Below are 13,425 nucleotides of genomic sequence, written 5' to 3' on the forward strand. Positions count from 1 at the left end.
ACTCCCACAATTCATGCATAAAGAAACATGCCTGCATTTACATATGCAGGTGGAAATTATGCTTGTCCTTATCCACTAAGCGCGAGCTCCAGTCATTCCATTGGATGAGGAGAGTTTGAGAGCTGCCTGGGAAGGTGCCTGGCAAGCGTCTATTCAATTTGCGACTAAAGGTCCACTCAATAGGGTGGTCGCCACAACACAAATTTGAGAAGCGGAGGAGGGCCTTGGAGCAGCGGAACATTTTGCAGTCGTCCTTGCTCACTCACTGCATAAAGACCTTCTCCTCCTTTTTTTTCTCCCCACCCTCCATTAATCCCTCGGCACTCCAGCCCCTCTCTTTCTCTTTCAACATCCGAGCCGTGTTACTGTATTATCCGTTTGAGGAGGAGTATTATGGGCGCTTGCCCAGCTTTGCCCTAGTGTGAAGTGGAGATGTTAATTAAATCATACATTTGCCTCAGATTAATTAGCGTTATGCTACTTTTAAGCTAAACCATCGCTAATCAGATTAGGGTGCGCGAAGGCCAAGGCTGCGGCAGATGGATTCGAACGGAGCCCACTTTGAAGTCTTTGACTCTGTGCGAGGAAGAGAAGTGAAAGCAGGGATGATTTTTCTCCAATGCCCGGATCCACTTTATTTGTTTTAAATGTCTCTGTTATTTTAACCACAACAAAATGTTCATTTTAATGCTGTGTTTTTAAACCAATATAATATGAAGACGCACACACTCAACACACATAGTGAGTTCCTTTCATCAGCCGCTGCTTCTCAGTTGTTAAAGGTTATTTGTGTTCATTTTTATTTCGAATGACTTTTTCCACTCCGAGGAGTTAACGGAATTCATTTATGCACAATAAATGATCAATTTATGCTGGACGTTAAAAGACATTATCTGGAGAAACCATTTCTTTTTCTTATTTTGCATTTGACTTTTATCATAACAAGTGTTTTCGGCGAGATTTGTCGACCATTTCTTGTTCAATAGTGTTGCAAGGATTTTAAGAACTTAAATGCCTTTTACCAATTACTTATTCAGAAATATAAATAGTTTTAAACCTAGCTTAATCATTCAACAACCCCAAAAATCTTCAAATAAACCAGGACCTCTCTATTAAAACAGCATGGGGAGGGGGAAAAAGTCTTAGCACAAGCCGAGTTACTGACGGGCATGACAAATCAATTCAATTAAGAGTGCAATTATGAGTTGCAATTAAGAATCAATCACAAAGCATTTGATTATCTGTCAACACTTTGATCAATGAAGTTAAGTTATGCCTTGATGCAAATGAGACAAAATGGATTTGACTACTCAGTTGCAGACTGCGCTTTCAATTCCTGTCTGCCTAATTGGCTGCTTTATATACACACACACATATATATATATATATAGGCGGCCCGGTAGTCCAGTGGTTAGCACGTCGGCTCCCACATTCCAAAAACATGCGGGGCAGGCTGATTGAACACTCTAAATTGTCCCTAGATGTGAGTGTGAGCGTGGATGGTTGTTCGTCTCTGTGTGCCCTGTGATTGGCTGGCAACCGATTCGGGGTGTCCCCCGCCTACTGCCCGGAGACAGCTGGGATAGGCTCCAACACCCCCCGCGACCCTCGTGAGGATCAAGCGTTTCGGAAGATGAATGAATGAATGAATATATATATATATATAGAGAGAGAGAGAGAGAGAGAGAGAGAGAGAGAGAGAGAGAGAGAGAGAGAGAGAGAGAGAGAGAGAGAGAGAGAGAGAGAGAGAGAGAGAGAGAGAGAGAGAGCGAGAGAGAGAGAGAGAGAGAGAGAGAGAGAGAGACACACACACACACACACACACAAAAGTGCATTTCAAACAGAACAATGTTTTATAAAAGAATTAGTGTTGCTCATTTGAGGCTAATAATACAAGGCTCTCATTGGTAATGTCAATGGTCTGCTCTATTTGCACTGGGTTTGCCTTTTTTTCTTTTCTTTTTTGATTGAGTGTAATGAACATTAACCAACACCTGCTGGCTAACAATCAGTATTGTTTGTTGAATAAAGTAATTATGATATTATGAAGGTTTTACAATACTGTGAAATGGACCATTTTCAGGGAATAACGGCATTGTCTTTCATGCTTGTCTTGTATTGTCACTCTGTTTTGCTATCCAGCCCACCTGTATAAGTGCAGAGCACTGCGGGATAGCTGTGGCATGTGTCTGAAGGCAGACCCCCGGTTCGAGTGCGGTTGGTGCGTCCAGGAAAAGAAGTGCTCTCTGAGACAGGAATGTACGATTGGCTTCAATTCCCACCTCCCGCTGCAGTTGATTGATGGGGGAGGCTGGATGCATGCTGCATCTGGCAACAGCCGATGCACCCATCCCAAGATTACCAAGGTAAAATAACATTTTTAAAAGTCATTCAAAAAGTTTTTGCACAGTTTCTTGAGAAATACTGAATTCAGAATGGAGAATTCAGAATTACCTAAACTTGTCTAGCCCTTTTATATTTTTTATAATAGTAACTGGAACAGAAAAATGAAAAATTTGTTTTGTTTTATTACACGTATTTACACTGTAAATCTATATCATAAACTACATATCAAAATATTACACAATGAAATTTGTGGGCTACACGGTGGTCGATTGGTTAGCGCGTTGGCCTCACGGTGCAGAGGTGCAGGGTTCGATTCCGGCTCCGGCGTTCCTGTTTGCATGTTCTCCCCGTGCCTGCGTGTTGTCCGGGTACTCCGGTTTCCTCCCACATTCCAAAAATATGTCACGGCAGGTTAATGGAACACTCTAACTGGTCCTTAGATGTGATTGTTAGCGCAGATGACCCTTTGTCTGTGTGTGCCTTGTCGTGGGCTGGCAACCGGTTCAGAGTGTACCCCGCCTGCTGCCCGAAGACACCTGGGAAAGGCTCCAGCATGCCCTTGTGATGATAAACGGATTAGAAAATGGATGAATCCTAATAATCATCCAATAATATTCATAATAGTACTTAAAAAAATGCTGTGAAAAGGCACTTTTTTGTGGGAGGGTGGAGGGGGTGAAGACACCATTAATACCAATATAATGTGGCCTCATTCAGCGCCACATCTTAATCCCATCATCATCATCATCATCATTTGAAGGGTGTGTGGTTACCTGCAGAGATCCAAGGCTGGGCAACTCTGATAAGCCATTGCGTCAGCTGTCTTTGGTGTAGCCCCCGAGGTCACAAAAACTCTGCTTGGTGTCCTTCACAGAGAATGAAAGCTGCTTTATTTTAATGTGTTGCTATTAAAACAAGTACATGTTGGCTCCTTGGCTTTGCCCTTGGCACAGTAGCCGAATCGTTACTCGATGTTACATCAATCTAGCACTGCGAAGGGAAAGCCCGATTGATGTTTATTTGATTGGGAGTTTCTTTTTTAACCCAATTTATTTTGGAGTCATGTGAAATTTTGGCATGTTTTCTGTCATTTCTGAGATGATTACGTGAACTCTGCTGGCCCTGCACAGTTTGAATTTTTAATTGTGGTAAAGTTTGATGTGAGGTCGTACGAGACAAACCAGATTCACAATTAATTTCACTGCCCAGTGGCCTACGAGTGCATTAAATAACAGCAATTTTTTAAAAAAAATGTATTTTTTAAAAGGACCAAGTATTTCTGATTTGCTCGTAAAATCAATTTCTTTTACAAGAAATTGACAAAATCAATTTTATTATAATAATACTAAAGCAGTGAAGACATAAGCCTCAATCTGTAATTTGCTTCAATTTGGTACGGTATGTACAGTATATGAGCTCTTTATTTGGAAATGACCCTTCAAGCCATGTAACGTATATATTCCTATAACGGTACCAGTCAAAGCCTTCTTTGTTTAGTTCTTATAATGCACAGGTGTCAAAGTCAAGGCCCGGGGGCCAGATCTGGCCTGCCACATCATTTTATGTGGTCCGTGAAAGCAAATCAAGCATGTCAAGTTCCATGATGCTTGCTAAAGTCTGAACCAACATTTCAAATTGTCATATGTAATCCACAATAGCCGTCATTATACTTGACTTCTGATGTTAAAACTAGTTATTCATCCAATTTTGGTGCGCTGTATATCTAATATGTGGAGGTGATTAAACATTTACAAAATACGTAACGGTCCTCCAAGGGAAACTGTAACTACAATGTGGACCACGACAAATAACACCCCTGTTATAATGTATTTACAAATTTTGAATTTGTGTGTGAGTGTGAGAGAGAGAGAGAGAGAGAGAGAGAGAGAGAGAGAGAGAGAGAGAGAGAGAGGGAGAGAGAGAGCATACCCACAGTTCTACCGAGCAGTGGTGGAGCACAGGGCAATGGACAGATTACACATAATTACCTCACGATGCTTGTTAAGGATGATACATGTGTAAACCTAGTCCTGGTTCATAGTGTGTATGTGTTAGCGGTAACCACCGTCCATCCGTCACTGTATTTGTTTTGTCATGCCACACCTGTCCTCGTTACGCGTCATAATTCGGCGTGATAAATCACATTATGGTTTCAAGAAGCACCACCGAGTGTTATCCCACCACAGCCTTGGTCTTCGCGTTCACTGAAGCCCCGAGATAGTTGCGCTGGTTTGCTAGTGTATGTCATCGACTTGTTTCTCCTCCCTCTGGTTTACTTTGAGAATGTTTTATTTAACAAATAGCAATATCTGTCTTTATTGCATCGCCAATTACCGGGTATCTGCAATTATTTATGGTGCGTGTGCTTCTTGCGGATCGATGGGGCTGTCTGGAGTGGGTTAAATATGTGTGGCCATGGGTGTATTAATGTGATGCATCCTTGAAATGTCAGGTCACGGGCATCATTGGAGAATCAGACTATTTTTAACACTGACTTAGGAGATGAGAGTGAAATATATTGAATGAATTCTCTCTCTCTCTCCCGCTCCAGTTATTTCCTGACACAGGACCCCGCCAAGGGGGGACAAGGGTGACCATCCTTGGAGAAAACCTGGGTCTACACTTCAGAGACATTCAGATGGGCGTCAGGTTAGGCAAGGTGCCCTGCATCCCCATCGAGACCGAATACCTGAGCGCCGAGAGGTAAATTGGAGGACAGACTCCTACATTGTATCATTTCAGGTGCAATCACAAAGGTGTTTGTCATAACTCACTGCATTTTCACAACGATTGAAGAGAAGATGGATTCATCTGTAGATTGATGCAGAGCTGGAGGGCTGTCTTCAGCTACAAAGTATTCACATTCACATTTGCACCTAACAGCAATTTAGAGTTTTCAGTTGACCTAAAATGCATGATTTAGTAAAAATTGACCAAAATGAATCCTGAATTCCCCTCTTCAATTCATAACACTGTTTAGTTGACACAACCGAGACGTACCCAATGAGACATCAGATTTTTGTGCGTGACGATAATAGGATTCCATCTGTTGTTCCCCTCCATTACTCCCTATATATGTGCTTCCCCTGACTTTCACATCCCTTTATCCTGACATTTACTCCTCTGCAGGGTTCTGCACAGTTTAGGAATTGCGTTCAGGCAAATCGGAACATCTCTCACTGGTCCAGTTAGTCGGAAAAGCAAGCATGTGGAGATAGCAGAACGCATTTCAATTTTGAACAAAACACACACTTCAATTAACCTCCATATCTTGACATTCCACTTCCTCTTCACATTTACTGTATGTTTTTGTATTTGTGTCCTTTTAGTCACACGGTTTGATCACATGCTCAGACAATGAAACACCAATATATTACACTGACTGTTGTGTTTTGGTACAGCAACAACATACTGTCCATGGATGAGGTGACTGAGTGTAGATAGTGTAGTCTAGATTGTGGTGACCTTCAAAGCATACATGATGAGGGAAAAAAAGGGTGTGGTTATTGGATATGGTAAATGTGGTGCCACCGTTTTTTTTTAAACCTCCACCAAGGTTATGATTGTACTGTCATTATGGGTACTATTTTGGCTTGTTTGTGGATATAATTTTTATAACACATGTAGACAGGAACAAATAAGTTATATTTTTATGCAAAATAAAAATTGATGAAACTACCATATTTTCCAAGGTGATTCGTATTATAAGGTGCACCTTGAATGAATAGACTATTTTAAAACGGTTTTCATACGCATAGGGTGCAACGCATTATAAGGCGCATAGAATAGAAGTTACAGAGTACAAGATGGTACCAGGCTAAAAGGAATACAATACAATACAGTTTTATAGCCTTCACAACCGATACAGTTGTAACAAAGCTCTGAGAACTGGTCATGAGCACGGATGTAAAAATATTATTCAAATATGTAGGTTACTGTCAATGGATGTTTGATTGAGTTGTGCTTGCGGTTATGTCGCATCCTATTTGAGCTTTTGAAAGTCTGAAATGTTACTGCGCTCCCTAGTTTACTTTGTTGTTGTTGAAAACCATCTTGGCTTTTTTTTTAGTCTCTGATTAGTTGCGGCAATGAAAATTTTTATGTTAACAGTTTGTCTTTATTGATATAATGTGATCAACTCTATTCTGTTCACAAACGTGTACACTTTCATGATTTAGTTCACTCTGAGCTCATTCTCCCTCTTGCTGTCATCCCTCCACCAACAGAATAGTGTGTCTGCTGAATGATGCAACAGGATACAGAGTACAAGAGGCTCAGGTCGAGGTGTGCGTGAGAAACTGCGTTAATGACTACAGGGCCCTTTCTCCTAGGCCGTTCACGTTTGTGGTAAGGACCGCACAATAGTAACATCAACCATTGAAATGCTTTCACCATGTAGCCCTTTGTTATTCGTCATTGAAACTCGCTTAACCCTTTCAAACTTCCCCATTCAACAGTGACGTTGTTCAACAGTTTTGCCTGTACTATACATTGTCCGGACTGAAACTATCAAAGAACGTCGTCTAGTTGTGCTTTCAACTTAAGTAGGGGAGTGTCCTTTTTCTGTCGCTGCAGGCCGAACGCATGCTTAGATGAGTTTGGTGTCGAGAAATTTAAGAGCTTGAAGTTTGAGTTCACGAGCTCATTGGTGTTCTTGTGACTGAATGTCCCAAAATTCCAATGATGAACTCAAAAGTCTTATACAATATGCCTGATGCATGGATGCTATTTTTGTCACTGCAGTTGGTGAACAAACTCCCCTCTGTTAATCTGTTTTTACTTTGTCTCAATCTCCAAATTTTGAGGGACAACGACTAGTTTGACCAAAATTCAGATTTTTTTGACAGGCTGGAAAAAAAAACGATTGGATCGTCTCAATACAGCATTCTTATTCTTGGAAGCTTGTTATGTCTCATGATTCAAATTGTTCCTCTTTTTGAAGACACTCTCCAAACATAGTTGTTGTTTTACTCATTTTTGGTGGCTTATAGATTTCTTTTTTTTTTTCTCCACATCACATGACCAAGATGTGCATTTCAACAAAGGCACAAAAGTCAGGAGCTGAATTTCAAAATAAAACTTGAACCCAATGATAAATACAATATATTGTGTGTGGTCGTTTTGTTTACAAATGACCTGCACTGCGGTACCAGTATATGGCCCGGTGGTTGGGGGCTTCTGCTCTAGTGCAGTGATGATGCGTCCATTTTTAGTTTATTTATTTAGTTTTTTAATATAGTGAATACAGTTAAAGGTCTTCATTGAAAAGCTATTATAGATCTCAAAATTTCAATCTACTCACTTTACACGTCTTTGTTACATGTGTCGATTCTCCAGACACCATTTTTCACCGGCATCCAGCCTTCCCAGGGTCCGATATCTGGGGGTACCCGGGTCACTATCGAAGGGAGCTACCTCAATGCAGGCAGCTCTGTTTCTGTCAGCATTGGACCTCAGCCCTGCCATTTTAAAAAGTAAGACTATATTTGTCTCTCACAACTCCATATGTTCTTCCTCCTTTGCCACTAATGTGTGCCTGTTGGATGCTCAATTACATTGCCTTGGACATTTGATGACCCAATAAGTACTCACTGGGAACTATGGGATTGGAAAGTCTGGGAAAGGGAACAGAAAAAAATGTAGCAGAAAAAAAAATGTGATAATGTGTTGAAAGTAGTTGTCTGTGTGTGAAAAATAACGGTGTCATCACCGTTGAGACAGGCTTGTACTCACGCTGCCAGTGTTTGCAGGTGTGTGTCGTATGTGCCCGCACAAGTAGAATTCACAGGCGCGCAGCAGCGGTTCGCCTGAACTCACGCAGGTTTTTCCTTAATCTCAGGCAAGAAAAACATTCCCGTCTATCACAACAGTGGCTTGCATGTCAAACGTAGGGATTAGCCCCTGGCTGCTAATCTGTGTTGAAGCAACTACTGTGTGCTAGCTTTGATGTTGCCGCAGTCATTTCTGTCGCAACACCCCCCCCCCCCCCCCTCACAGTCAATCCAGTCGATTCCACTTCACTGCAATTCTGTCTTTATCTGTCAGACCCGAACTGCACCGCCGTGTTTGTAGCCTCTTGTCAAGGTTGCTGGCTTTTAAAAGGCGTTGCTATGGTGAGAAGGCAACAAGGAATTCTATATTATCTGGACTCTATGTTGCAGTAAATGGGGCTTTGGAATAGAACAACATTAAAATGGAATACATAAAACATATTCTGCAAAAGTTGAACCGCCTTGAGCAGCCAAGGTATTGCACACTAGCACCTATTCAACTTTACCCTGACCATGGTGATTGAGAATCAACTCAAACTAATTGAATGCATGCCTGCACCAAAGTATCTCTACACCACATTACTGTTCCGTAGTCATGTCCCGGGAGAGCTGCCGACACATAAAAGTACTAAATGTATATTTGATGAAGTAGCTTGACAGAACTGCGTGCATGAATGCAGTAGAAATAGTTCACACACTTGCTGTCTGCATCAGTCATGTGTAGCTTCAGCCATTGAATATGCACCGGTAATCGAAAAGATAGAACCCACTCATTAGTACATTTCCGTGTATTATATTCTCATATTTTCAAGACTTTTTAATCCAATTGAACATGTTTTTTCGCTTGCTGTTGACAAAACTGAATGCAATAAGAACCACAAAGAATCTCCTGCAATGGAACTTTGTTTGGTGTCGTCCATGTCATGGGCTCCAGGTTAAAAATTACTTTTGTTCAAATACTGGATTGATGATTATAATGTAAGACTGTATATTGTCCGAATCTGTATTCTAGAAGGTGATTTGCGCATTTTTTTTTGGTGTACCTGGCACTTCTGGACATACTGTAAGCTATCTCAGTCCGAACAACCAAAGTCATTTGTCCATCCAGGAGAAATGCCCATGAGATAGTGTGCATAACGCCAGCTGGCCTGGCTCCAGGAAGCGCACCTGTCTTGGTGGACATCGATGACGCTGAGCTCAGAAACCCGGAGGTCAAGTTTAATTATACCGAAGACCCCACTGTGCTGAGGATTGAACCTGACTGGAGCATTGCCAGGTAAACTTTTGTCTCATTGAACAACTAACAACATTTTATTCAAATACATTTATATCACATCTGTATTTTGATACCGCGATCCCGTGAGGCGTTCAGCCCAACAAAGCCCACCGAGAAAATGCATCGCTCACGAGATTGTTTGTCGTTTCATCAAATGGTTCCGATCGGCTGACCATAGAATTTCATAGCAAAACACATTGTTAGTCTCTCGCACGCTCTGTTGCTCAGACAAGAATCACCGCAAACATAATCAAGGAGTTATTGCCCAGAACGCTGTCATACGCAGTGAAATACAAACTCCTACAACGTTTACCAGCTCGTCAGTCCAGTGGACTGATGACGCCAGTGTGAGCATTGGAGAGCTGCTCACATTTAACATTCAAAACCTAGAAGCATTGAGCGGTCTCACATTGGCTTAACGAACTGAGAAATGTGTCCCTTAATTCAATCTTTGTCATTAATAATGACCGCTGGCTGTATGATCACTTTGGTACAGAATTAAACTCTTCTTTTTTTTCACATTTATATTGGGCGAGTAGCCAGATTAATTTTCAAAGTCAAGGAATCTGTCCTGCATATTATATTTGGACAGGGGCAGATGTAAATTCCAGATGAGAGTTGACACTGGCTGTAGACAGTGATAAATTGATGGTGTCTCCAGAGATTTGTTATCATATAAAGCCCACTTTTTACATCTGAAGTGATCAACGGCAGAGTGTGAAGTTGTCATCCTCAATTTGCCATTCAAGCTTCGACTCTGAGTGTTCATTAAAAAGTCAGCTAACGCCTAATGATAATCACGCAAGTTTTTGCCTCAGCTAATTCTTAATGCACAGCTTTTTATAGCTTTGTATAATGGAGTACCGCAGTGCATGGAAACTGAGAAGTAAATAAAAAAGATTTCCTCAAAACTCCGCATTAAACACGAGTAAAGTGTTACCACAGGGGCACAGGCAGTATTGGGAAAGCTCATTTTCTTTGCGAACTAGTTCAAAGTTTAGCTCACAATTCAGTTCATAATTCAAAACCAGTTTATCATTGAAACTATTTGAACTATGTTCATCGTTCCGAAAAATGCATTAATTTTCTAATTTAATGAGATCTCACCTTATGATCTCAAATACATTATACTTTTCAATGTTTTTCTTTTTTGTGAATGTATTATATCCTGCCTTGTTTGACCAAAGGGCCTTGCTGTAACCCTTGGATCGGAAATGATCTGCTTCATTTAGCTGTTGCCATTGTTTTTCCTGCACATGCCTCCAAAGCCTTGCAGGGTGCTTTAATATGACCTTTTCGATGGTGACGTAATCAAAGTCCGCATTTGCTTTTTCAAACTTGGCGGGCAAAGCATGCACATATTGTGATACTGTTTTTATAGTCTGATATCTACAATACCTTTTTCCTTTCACAAAGCGCTATGAGAGCCACACCGGAAAGAAAACACATGGTTGAGAAAATTATTCATTTATCATGACGTAATTCTCACTAGGTGGCCTGGTGCTCTAGTGGTTAGCACGTCAACCTCACAGTGCAGAGGTCGTGGGTTCAATCCCAGCTCTGGCCTTCCTGTCTGGAGTTTGCATGTTCTCCCCGTGCCTGCGTGGGTTATCTCCGGGTACTCCAGTTTCCTCCCACGTTCCAAAAACATGCTTGGTCGGCTGATTAAACGCTCTAAATTTTCCCAAGGTGTGAGTGTGAGCATGTGTTGTTTGTCTCTATGTGCCCTGCGATTGGCTGGCAACCGGTTCAGGGTGTTCCCCGCCTACTGCCTGAAGACAGCTGGGATAGGCTCCGGCATGCCAGCGACCCTTGTGAGGATAAAGCGGATAAGAAAATGGATGGATGGATGGATAAATGGATAATTCTCACTAAATGATAAGAAAAAAAGTTGGATGAGATTCTCTTTCCACAGACCTGTCATATTCATTGGGTAATGTCATTGAATATACTGTAGTATTTGTTTTTAAGGTTTTGGGTTGATCAGCATTTAATGGCATTCAACAGGAGAGTCAATTTCAGCTCTTGTTCTTTTTTTTTCCAGAAGAGATTCCAACTTTGATCAAATAACACGAAACTACTTATGGTGCAACCAAGAAAAAACGTTTCAAAACTCATTGTTTGTAAAGACAAGATAACATTAGAAAACATAAACACCTCCCAGTACATTTACAGGTGTGGAGATAATGGCAGAACACTTTGATTTCGCTGGCATGGTCCCGACAATGTCACCGTCACAGATCAGATCAAATAGAAAGGATGATGACGATTAGATGTGAAATCACATTTGATCATCTCTGTCTCATTGTCTGCCTTTGCGTGTCAGCAGAGAATTGGCACTTTTACTCGAGCGGTGATAAGTGAGGAAAGGCATTTAAAGGGAGTGTTAGAGCTCCGCCGCAGTGCAAGTCCGATGATGATCCATTTGGATGAAGACAGAGCACTTAACTTGAGTCAATGACAAGTGCTCACATGGGATCCAAAAGAGAGACGTAGGTAACAGTTGAGGTTGCAAAACTATTTTTGGGGAAATTGAATTAGTTTTAACAATTGCTGCTCTTGTTGGGGCGAGCACTTACATCTAGTCTCATACCAGAGGAAGTCAGGCAACGTGTCGGTGCTGTCAGAAAGTCTTCAACTGTACACTTGAATTAAACACAACCTCAGCATTTTTCACTTCTAGCTTGTATTTGATCGAGTCATCCGTAAGTGGCAGTGCCAGTCGACCAGCTGAATGCGTGATCAATTATAATTGAGTGCAGGGACGTAAGTGATGGATGTAAGTGAGTGTGTAGTTTGTAAAGCAGATAAATTACAGCCCAGGCAAGTGCCAGCGGAGGAGTGGATCATTTAGCAAAATCAATCAATAATGGGACTCGCTCCATGATTTTTTACTCCAAAGCAATGTTGGTGGAAACGGTATAGACTATTTTTTATTTTGTCAAGTGCCTGCACACATTAGAATAATTTGGATTTCGATACTAGTCGTTTTAAGTCTACTTACAAAAATTTATCTGGATGCAAATGGTCTTTTTTTCATGCAACTACTTAACAAAATTAAATTGAGTCAATTCAAGGCATCATTTTTTGCAGCACTATACACGATCGACAATGATACTCTCTACTCTTATTTATTCTTCCCATGACATATACAGTAACATTTAGTGTAGCATGCAGATCTCAAATAGGACTTGGAACTTAAAGTGGACAGTGATTTTAAATTGGACCGGCAAATCAGTGCTGTTGTTAAATCCATCTTCTTTCATCTTAGCCAGCTTGCTAAAGTAACATCATGGCTGATTTACTATAATGCATTTTGGAGTTAGCCAATCCTCCATTACGCGTCTCCAGTTGATCCAGAATGCTGCTGCTCACTTATCAACTGGTACTCTTAAGAGGGCGCACATAACTCCTACTCTGGCATCCCTTCAGTGGCTCCCGAAACTTTAGTTTGGCTTTTGTCTCAGCATAAGACTTGATTTTTAGTTTGACTGTTGTTGTGCTTTCGAATGTCTTCATTATTAATTTATTGTTTTGTCGTTTGTTGTTGTGTTAATTATTTTTGCTTCATGTATAGCACTTTGTATGCTCTATAAATACAGTTGAGTTGAGTTGAGTTGAGTTGAGTTGAGTTGAGGATTGATGGAAACAAACAGGAGAGTAAACAATCCAAATTTTGATCATCTGCAAATTGTACACCTGCACTATTTATATATGCTTGAATGTATGAATAATATTCAGATCTTGCGATTCTGGTGCGGGCCTAGTCTATCTATTGTCTTTTGTTGAACATGTCAAGACTGAGCCAATAGTTTGCTTTGACATGACACAAATATAATCAATATTTGTAGTTATGGGTTTTCTCAGAAAAATTCTAAGCATGAATATATATATATATATATATATATATATATATATATATATATATATATATATATATATATATTCACACGCATACATGTATTGTAAAGGTCAGTCCGAGAGGAATGGAAGAAAATTACATCCGTATGAGATCTGTGAAAGTGAAGGAGT

The 13,425-nt window shown here is 40.7% G+C and overlaps 1 protein-coding gene across 3 annotated transcripts in view; it reads left to right on the forward strand.

Annotated features, from left to right (window-relative positions):
* LOC127596803 (plexin-A1-like) overlaps positions 1-13,425 on the forward strand; it is a 193,560-nt gene that overhangs the window by 145,367 nt on the left and 34,768 nt on the right. For all 3 annotated transcript variants that reach the window (XM_052059677.1, XM_052059679.1, XM_052059678.1), the window contains exons 12-16: positions 2,143-2,366; positions 4,898-5,049; positions 6,573-6,693; positions 7,684-7,820; positions 9,226-9,393. In XM_052059677.1, the coding sequence (XP_051915637.1) occupies positions 2,143-2,366; positions 4,898-5,049; positions 6,573-6,693; positions 7,684-7,820; positions 9,226-9,393 (802 nt within the window). The remainder of the gene's footprint in view (positions 1-2,142; positions 2,367-4,897; positions 5,050-6,572; positions 6,694-7,683; positions 7,821-9,225; positions 9,394-13,425) is intronic.

Source organism: Hippocampus zosterae, chromosome 2 (assembly GCF_025434085.1).
Source record: "Hippocampus zosterae strain Florida chromosome 2, ASM2543408v3, whole genome shotgun sequence".
Taxonomy (NCBI): domain Eukaryota; kingdom Metazoa; phylum Chordata; class Actinopteri; order Syngnathiformes; family Syngnathidae; genus Hippocampus; species Hippocampus zosterae.